At 34.7% G+C, this 10,457-nt stretch overlaps 1 protein-coding gene across 1 annotated transcript; it reads right to left on the reverse strand.

Annotated features, from left to right (window-relative positions):
* Nucleotides 1-1,770, reverse strand: LOC147619565 (uncharacterized). The gene is made up of 2 exons (XM_086773240.1): nucleotides 1,064-1,770; nucleotides 1-481 (listed from the first exon to the last, which is right to left on the reverse strand). The coding sequence occupies exons 1-2, from the start codon at nucleotides 1,635-1,637 to the stop codon at nucleotides 435-437; spliced, it is 621 nt and encodes a 206-aa protein (XP_086629366.1). The 5' UTR covers nucleotides 1,638-1,770; the 3' UTR covers nucleotides 1-434.
* Nucleotides 1,771-10,457: the final 8,687 nt, after the last annotated feature.

Raw genomic sequence — 10,457 nt, forward strand, 5'->3', positions numbered from 1 at the left:
TCCAGTAAGCAAATGAATCCAATACAATTACACAGTTACACACCCCCACAAATCTGAGCAATGTGCTCCACAAATGGTCAAGCCCAATACAATTAACTACTGTCTTATCAGTAGTTAAGCAGTCATTATAGTCCCAAATCAAGGTACCATAGGTAAAAACACTCTTATCTACATTGCTAGTTAGATCTGATTTATTTTTAAATAGAGGCAGAGGCAGTTTTTTCCCAGCCTGCAAACCTATGTACAAAAATCTCTTGGCTAAACCTGTACATTAAATAGGAATTCATAGATTCCTGGTTTCTACAAATTGCAGATGAGGCAGCTTTGAGTTTGCGCCTGTGATCTTCCCTTTGTTGCTGATTGGGAGCTTGTTTCTTGTATTGAGAAGGCCATGTTAACAGAACCCATCACAACTCTCAATCCCCACAGAGACCTTAGCTTTGCAGTGAAGAAACCCACTGTTGCAGGTAGTGGTTTGTCTCTGCAAAGCCCATAGAAGAAATATCTCACCATTAAAGCTATCTCTAAATAAAAACACAAACAAACATACACAAATGCATACAGACCTATAAACATACCACCATACAGACATAGTAACATGACAAAAACCTACAGTCACATTAACACGGAAGTAATACCCTAATCTTGCTAATGGTGACATTTTTGTGTACTGCCTAATATCCTAATCTTGTTCATATTGACATTTTAGGTACTTCTAAGTTCGTAATACCCTAATCTTGCTGATTATCTGCGTTAATAGCTTAATTAGTTTAATACTTGCATACCCTAATCTTGGCTGTAAAGTCAGCCCCTTTCTTATTGCTATTAATCATTTTTACAATGATATACATGTCCATCTATATGAGTATGCATGCACATGCCCATGCCCATGCACATGTGCGTGCATAAAGGTGTACAAAAGCATGTGCCTGTGTATATGTCAAAGAGCTGTCCTTCTGGGTGTTGGCAGGCATGAGAGATGGAAACCTGCACTAAATTTTGCTTTGTTTTTCTCTCTATGAAATTAAAATGAAGAAAAGGAGGAGGGCGGAGATGTGCTTGCCTGCATGAGAATCTTTGGCAATGTTGGAGAGGACAGCAGCCCAGAGCTGTGATTTAGAATTTGAATTGAAATGTGGGTTTGAATTCTCCTCATGCCCAAACCTGCCTTTCCCGCCGAAAATGTCCGGCGACGGCGACCCATAACAGGGCACAAGCACGGCAAAACTGTTTTCCGTCTCCCCGTCGCTGCAGAAATCCGGCGCATGGGGCTCAAACCACCCCACGGACCAATCGGAGCCCTCCGATTCCGACCCGGAGAAGCAATCGGACGGCACCAGCACCATGTCGAAGTCCAGGTCCAGGTCCAGGCTCTGGATTTTGCGGCTACCCCTCTGAAGCCTTCGCCGGTTGGTGCCGTTGCCGCCGTACACTTTCCGGGTCTGTGTTGCCGTGACGGATTTCTTGAAATTAGGATTCGGACTGAACTGATAGGCATCCACATCAAGTGCTGCATAAGTGTCTGCGGAGGATACACAGAAGTTAGGGTTAGGGTTAGGGTTAGAGGTAGTGTTTGGGATGGGGACAGAGTTGTTTTGCCATAGCCAGGAGTGGAAGCTGGGGAAAGGGAGGGCCATTTCTTGCTGGGGCTAGTTTGGTTCTGATCTCTGTGCAGGTTTTGCTGGTGCGAGGGAGGGCTATGGTGGTGGTAAGTCTCGGCTATGGCTGCAGAGAAGCTATGAAAACTGGAGGAGGACAAGAAGGAGGAAGAAAGCTTGACGGCCTGTTGCGCAGCCGGCTATGGCGGAAGACTAAAACTAAGACGCAATTATGAAGATGGAAGGAAACCCACTCCTGCGCGCAGGAAAAAGCAACGCAATTTTTAATTTCAGAAATTCCCTTTTCTACTCAGAAATGTTCCCTATTTCACCTTGAAAATGCTTACAACTAATTCGGATTATTTTAATTATTGAAAATAAAAAAACGCAAGTGTAAAAGAAATGTCGTCCAATAATTTGCACAAACTACCAACAAATTTTTGAAAATATTTTAACCCAAAAAGGATGAATCTTGCAATAATGGAGCACACATTCCCATGTCTTGAACCGGTCTAATCATCCCACGTGTCAGGCAATCGTTACCCGCACGCTTGAACTGATGACGTGTGCTGCTGGAAGCCACGTCAGCGTGTGTGGGGCCAGCCTACCTGGCAACCCGGGCCCACCAATTGCTATGCCTTTCGTTTTCATATCTTTTTAAATAAAATCACTCGAAAATATACCCCCTTTAAAAAATCAAAATTATTGCTAAATTCAAGATTTGAATAATTTGTTTTTTTATAAAATATATATGGAACACGTTTTGTTTTGAATTAATTAATTAGTTTGGGTGGAAATATTTTACGTATTTATAAGCTTTAAATATTTTCTCAAAATAAATTTCACTCTATTACTACTCTCAATTCTAAACCCTTGATGAATATGAGATTAACTTTTAGTTTTAATATATTTCAAGCTTTTCTCAAAATAAACTTTTTTCACCTGAGAAGTTGCAAATGCATTACATTAAAGCAAGGATGAACTTTGACTCACTTTGGAGTGGCACACACCCATTTTTGGCGCATTGTAATTTGCATACTTTCAGTTTTAAAAGCTTATCATAAAATTAAAATCAAAATTTTGCAACTTCGATGTGCCCAAGGGGCCCTTTTAACTAAAATTTTGCAACTTCAATGTGTCCAAGGGGCCCTTTTAATTAATATTTTGCAACTTCAAGGGAGCCTTTGAAAGCTACCATAAAATGTGCTCATCCTATCATGCACGAATTGAAATCCTCTTTAGCGCCTGAGTCCTCACTTGCTGGCTCCTTGTACACTTGTCACGAGAGTAGATCCTTGCATTTCCACCTCTCGCGTGTCACTTTCTCAACACAAACATGTTGTCTCTGATGTGTTAAGTTTTTCCTCTTTGATTGACATAGAACAATGAAATAACGTCATATATTAAAGGGCATTGATGTTAAGCCTTTCTTTTATATGCCTCCGCAAATTGGAAGAGTGAAATAATGGCATGTTGTCAATTCTTCACCCTCAAATTGGAAGAGTGAAATAATGGCATGTTGTTAATCCTTCACCCATTTTACATTAATGAAATAATATACTTATACATTAGTATATTAAAGGGCACGTGCTTAATTCTCCACCCATACGAGAGTGGCGGTGTCATCATTGCTCTAGATAAAGTAGAAGTTAACATAATCTTTAAGAACAAAATGATAGAATATAACCACTGATGTTGAGTACTATATCGCCCTCACATACCAACAATATCTTGGTCATTTCACTCCATCAAAGAGCTACAAAGTGAGTTAACATAACCTATAAGAAGAAACATAACACTATAAACTAAATGTTCAAAGATAGGGTAGCTTTTACTAGTTTTGATCCTTTTAATTTCCAAAGATCCATAGTGTCATGTTTTTTAAGGCCAAGTTCTCAAGGACATCATAATACCTCTCACATGTGGAATTTGTAGCTAATTGATGGAGTGAAATGACCAAGATATTGTTTGTTTGTAAGTGTGATATAGTAGTGAGCATCAAGGGTTATGTTAACTCCTACTTTAGCTAGAACATTGATGACACCACGACTCGTGTAAGGATAAAAATGGGTGAAAATTTACCAACATGCAATTTAATATACTAATGCAAAAGTATATTTTTTCACTAATGTAAAAGGTTGAAGAATTAATTTATTCCACTCTTCCGATTTGAGGGCTGTCATCAAGTAGGAGGCATATAAAAGAAAGGCTTGACATCACAGAGTACATCATTATTTCACTCTTCCATGTCAATCAAGTAGTCACCATATAAAAGAAAGACTTAACATCAAAGACACTAGGTTTCTGTTGAGAAAGTGACACACAAGAGGTGGAAATGCAAGGATCTACTCTAGTCTACAAGTGTACAAGGAGCCTCAGGAGCTAATGAGAATTCAGTTCAAGAAAGAAGAACAACTATGCATGATAGGAACTTGGACATATTGAAATTGCAAAACTTTAATTCAAAACGGCCCCTTGGACACATTGAAGTTGCAAGATTTTGATTTTGGTTTTTGATAGAAAACCTTGTGGGGCTTTTCTACAATTTGATGATAATTTTATGATAAACTTTTAAAACTGAATTAAAAAAAGGGTGTGCAAAGTGAGTCAAAGTTCATTCTTACTTAGATATAATGCATCTGCCACTTTTGAGCCAAAAAAAGTTATGGTTAATCTCAGTTTCTTCAAGCAAGAAGGTTCAGAATTGAGAGTACTAATGGAGTGAAATTTATTTTCAAGCAAGTTCAAGGTTCACAAAATATTTCAAGCAAGTTCAAGGTTTAGAATTGAGTGTAGTAATGGAGTGAAAGTTATTGTTAATCTCAGTTTCTTCAAAAGGAAGTTCAAGGTTCAAGAACATTTTTTTAAGTTTTTACCTAATTTACTTTCTAGGACAAGCAAGGAACCGAAAATTTGTTCCACAATGCCCTAAGATTGTTCAACAAGGCTTGATCTACATATATTCAAAATAGTTTCCATTCAAAATAGGTGGAGCTACACTTTCAAGACAAAACAAAAAGGGGATATATATGCTTTCTTAGGAGTCTCCACTCTACCTATTGAGCCAATCACAACAAATACAGCAATGTTTGTGTGAAAAATATTGCAAGGTATAAGATAGGGTAAGGGTGATATAGTATAGCTCCAACACCTCAAAACAAGGTCACCATCACCTTTCCAAGCATTGCTCTAAGAAAACCTAAAAATCATATAAGCAATTCGTAAAAAAGTTCAAACCCTAAAATCTAATATTAGAAACTCTTTTTTGGATGTAGAAGTTTTAAATACATCAAGCCCAAAAAAAATTAGAATGGTTCGCCCAACTTCCAAGATCATAAGCTTTAAACATCACAAGGCATGAAAGTTCTTACAGCATTAATGTGTCTAAGGGAAGTGAATTCTACTCTTTCTCTCATGCATGCTTGCATTTCACTCATACAAGCATGTTAGCACCTTACTTGGCTCTTTGTACACTATAGTCTAACCTTACATTCCTCTTATGTCACTTTCTCAATACAATCATGTTAAGCCTTTTTTTTGTGTGCCTCCTACTAGAGTGAATAAGGCTAAACTTATACATCAATAAATACTTTCAAACGTACCATTTTCACTTTTGCACAAGTGCTGGTTCTAGTCAGAGTGTGAGTTTGACTTTGCTTCTCTTAAAAAAAATGTGAATATATAATTTTTGATTACATGGTAACGCATATTTTCATCACCATGATTGCTTATTTTAATCCCCCCACCCTCAAATATATCGTGCTTTTTGTAGTACTCTCCATGAACAGTGTTGGCACAGCCTTGAAATTTGATTCTTGAAAACATTTTTCACCATTAGTTTAACTTCTAAGACCAACAATATTAGTGAATTATTTTATGAGCTTCTTATTACAGCTATAACAAGTAATTAGAAGCCAATTATGCATGGTACAATGAATTAATAAAAGGATGATGTGAAAAGCTTAAGTTAGGTGGTGTAAATGCTAAAAATAAGGCGCTTCTACAAAAAGCACATGCAAATAGGTACATACTTGCTTCTAAAAGTAGCAAATCTATTATAAGTGTTGGTTTCACACTATTGGACACCAAGTTGGTGTATTGCAAGTGGCCCATGCTCTCCATTTTATGTAAGAGTGTGAATTTGACTAATAAGTGAATCATTGGACCAAGGTTTCTCCTTGGGATCAATCTCCCATGAAAATGTGCTTGGTCTAATCAATAGAATAAGCAGGAAAGGAGCCAACTATTAAAATAACTAACTTACAACTATTAGAATCTAAGTACAACAATCATAGGTAACTTACTATTTGTTAACACTTTTGATTCATAGGTAACTTACTATTTTCTACCCCTTTTCATTCGTGAACTTAAACAAAAGGAAGATTTTATACCTTGCAATATTGTTCATAAACGTTGTTTTTATTTGTTGTAATTGGCTTAGCTAAAGTGTATGTTTCCCCTTTTTGTTTTGTCTTGAAAGTGTAGCTCCACCTATTTCCTACATGCAAACTATTTTGAATATATGTAGATCAAGACCTTTAGAGCATTGTGTAATAAATTTCATCTTGAAAGTGTAGCTCCACCTTTTTCTATGATGGAAACTATTTTAAATATATATAGATCACAATATTAAGGCATTGTGGAATAAATTTACTCAAGTTATATCAGTTCCTTGCTCACTAGAAACCAAATTAGGTAAAAATTTAGAAAATGTTTCATAAAGACATATACATATACTACTCTCGATTCTAGACCCTAAACTTGTTTTTGAAGAGATTGAGATTAACAATAAATTTCACTCCCTTACTAGTTAGTTACAATTCTGAACCTTTAACTTGAAAGGTTTTCTCAAATAAATGTCACTCCATTGCTACTCTCAAAGTTGAGATTAACAATAACTTTTTTTGGTGTAAAAGTTGCAAATACAATACATGTAAGCAAGAATGAACTTTGACGCACTTCTCACCCATTTTTGGGAATTTTAATTTTAATCATTAAATTGTAGAAAAAGCCCATAACCAAGATTAGGTTACTTGTCAAAAACCAAAATCAAGATTTTCCCCAAGGGGCCCTTTGATTCAAAATTTTGCAACTTCAATGTGTCCAAGATACCCTTTGAAAGCTACCATAACATGTGCTCTTCTTATCATGCATAGTTGTTCTTCTTACTCTAATTGAATCCTCGTTAGCTCCTAAGGCTCCTTGTACACTTGTACACTAGAGTAGATTCTTGCATTTCCACCTCTTGTGTCACTTTCTCAACAAAAATTTGGTGTCTTTGATGTTAAGTCTTGCTTTTATATGCCGTCTACTTGATTGACATGGAAGAGTGAAAATTTTCCATACTCCCTCATGTTAAGCCTTTCTTTTATATGCCTCCTACTTGATTGACGGCGGCCCTTAAATCGGACCCGTTTCACATTAGTGAATAATAAACTTTTACATTAGTATATTAGAGGGCATGTTGTTAATTCTTCACCCATTTTTGTCCTTACAAAAGTTGTGGTCTTATCATTATTCAAGTCAAAGTAGGAGTTAAAATAACCTTTAAGAAAAAAACAAGATAATATAACCATTGATGTTCAATACTATATCACTATCAAACAATATCTTGGTCATTTCACTCCATCAAAGAGCTACAAACTCCACACATAAGAGGTATTGTGATATCCTTAGAGAAGGGAACTTGGCTTTAAAAAACATGACACCATTTTATATAAAAAATTAATTATATCTCTTTGGAAATTAAAAGGATCAAAACTAGTGCAACCTTTTATTTCTATAGGCATTTAGCTTAGCTCCAACACCTCAAAACAAGGTCACCATCACCTTTCCAGCAATTGTTCCAAGAAAACCTTTCTTCTTGTAAATGTAAAGCCTATAATTATATAAGCATACAATCAGTTTAATATTGATACTAAAATTTTTCAAACCTTAAAATCTAATATTAGCAACTCTTTTTTGGATTTAAAAGTTTTAAATACATAGAGCCCAAGTCTTTTTTAGAATAGTTCATCCAACTTCCAAGATCATAAACTTTAAACATCACAAGGCATCAAAATTTATACAACATTAATGTGTCTAAGGGAAGTGAATTCTATTCTTCATCTCATGCATACTTGAATTTCACTCATACTACCATGTTAGCACCTTACTTGGCTCTTTGTACACAATAATCTCTCCTTGCATTCCTCTCACATCACCACTTTCTCAATGCAATCATGTTATCCACATGTTAAGATACTTTTTTATGTGCCTCCTATAACTTGATTGACTAATAATGCCATACTTTTTTATGTACCTCCTATAACTTGAATAATGCCATACTTATACATTAATATATACTTTTAAACTTTACTCATTTTCACTTTTACAAAAGTGACAATTCTAATCAAAGTGTGAGTTTGACTTTTGCTTCTTTTTTTTAGAACATGAATATATAATTTTTGAATCAATGTATAATATATAATTTTTGAATGCATGATTAACACAAATATATATTTTCATAATTATGAATCCTTCTTAATTGAATCCCCCCCCACCATAAATATATGGTGCTTTTTGGACTGCTCTCCAAGAACTTTGTTGGCACAGCCTTGAAATTTGATGCTTGAAAACATTTTTCACTATTTGTATAACCTCTAAAACCAAAAATATTAGTGAGTGATTTTATGAGCTTCTTATTGCACTTGTGAACAATAATAGAAATCTAATTATGCGTGATACAATTTAATTTAATGGTTTAATCCATTATTAAAAGGATGATGTGAAAATCCCAAGTTGGGTGGTGTACATGCTAAAAATAAGGTGCTTCTAAAAAAGCACATGCAAAAAGGTACATAGTTGCTTCTAAAAGTATCATATCTAAGAGTTTAAAAATATAAGTGTTGTTTTCACAGTATAAGAGATCAAGTTGTTGTAGTGTCCCCACCATGCTCCACATTTCATGTGAGAGTGTGGATTTGACTAATAAGTGAATGATTGGACCAAGGGTTTTCCTTGCGATCAATCTCCCATGCAATCTCATGCTTGGTCTAATTAATAGAATAAGTACAAAAGGAGCCAAATTTAGGAATAACGAATAACTATAGAATCCAAGTACCACAATCATAGGTAGCACACTATTTGTTAACACTTTTCATTCATAAGTAACTTACAATTTGTTAACACTTTTCATTCATAAACTTAAAAAAAGTCAAGATTTTATACCTTGCAATATTGTTCATAAACATTGTTTTTATTTGTTGATATTGGCTTAATAGCTAGAGTGGAAACTTCTAAGAAAGTATATATTATTCACAAACGTTGTTTTTATTTGTTGAAAGCATATATTTGCCATTTTTGTTTCTTCTTGAAAATGTAGCTCCACCTTTTTCTTGAATGCAAACTATTTTGATTATATGTAGATCAAGACTTTCACGGCAATGTGTGATAAATTTTGTCTTAAAAGTGTGGCTCCACCTATTGCTTGAATAATGGAAACTATTTTGAATATATGTAGATCAAGACTTGTTGAAAAATCTTAGGGCATTGTGGAATAAATTTCCTCTAGTCATATAGGTTCCTTGCTTGCTAGAAAGAAAATTAGGTAAAGATTTAGAAAATGTTCCATAGAGACATATGAATATACTACTCTCAATTCTAAACCTTGAACTTGTTTTGAAGAAACTGAGAAATAATAACTTTCACTCCATTACTACTCTCAATTTTGAACCTTGAACTTGCTTGAAAGGTTTTCTCAAATAAGATTCACTCCATTACTACTCTCAATTTCGAGTCTTAAACTTGCTTAAAGAAACTTAGATTGACAATAACCTTTTTTGGCTCAAAAGTTACAAATGCATTACATTTAAGCAAGAATGAATTTTTACTCGCTTTGCACACGTTTTTGGGCATTGTAATTTTCACTTTTGCAGTTTTAAAAGTTCATCATACAATATCATTGCATTGTAGAAAAGCCCCGCCAACCAAGACTAGGTTGCCTGTCAGAAATCAGAATCAAAATTTTACAACTTCAATGTGTCCAAGGGGCCCTTTGAATTAAAATTTTGTAACTTCAATGTGTCCAAGGAATCTTTTGAAAGATACCATAAAATGCATTCTCCCTATCATGCATAGTTGTTCTTCTTACTCTAATTGAATCCTCGTTAACTCTTGAGGCTCCACTTGTACACTAGAGTAGATCCCGACATTCCACCTCGTGTCACTTTCTCAATAGAAAGATGATGTCTCTAATGTTAAGTTTCTTTTATATGCTACCTACTAACATGGAAGAGTGAAATAATGTCATACTCTTCAATGTTAACATGGAAAAGTGAAATCATGCCATACTCTTTGATGTTTAAGGATTTCTTTTATACGCCTCCTACTTGATTTACAACCCTCAATTTGGAAGAGTGAAATAATGTCATGTAGCTAATTCTTCACCCATTTTACATTAGTGAAATAATATGATTTTACAGTAGTATATTAAAGGGCATGTTGTTAATTCTTCACCCATTTTTGTCCTTACAAGAGTGGTGGTGTCATTATTGTTCTAGTTAAAGTAGGAGTTAACATAACCGTTAAGAACAAAACATGAGAATATAACCATTGATTTTTAGTACTATATCACCCTTACATATATAAACAATATCTTAGTCATTTCACTACATCAAAGAGCCTCAAATTCCACATGTAAGAGCTATTATGATGTCCTTGGATAAGAACTTGGCTTTAAAAACATGACACCATTTTTAATAAAATATAATTAAAATGATAAAAACTAGTAAAAGATACCCTACCTTTGGACATTTAGTTAACATAAGCTCTTAAAAAAACATAAACTTTCATTTCCATAGGCATTTAGCATAGCTCCAA

Source organism: Cibotium barometz, chromosome 33 (genome assembly GCF_041138505.1).
Source record: "Cibotium barometz isolate CiBa-2024 chromosome 33, ASM4113850v1, whole genome shotgun sequence".
NCBI lineage: Eukaryota > Viridiplantae > Streptophyta > Polypodiopsida > Cyatheales > Cibotiaceae > Cibotium > Cibotium barometz.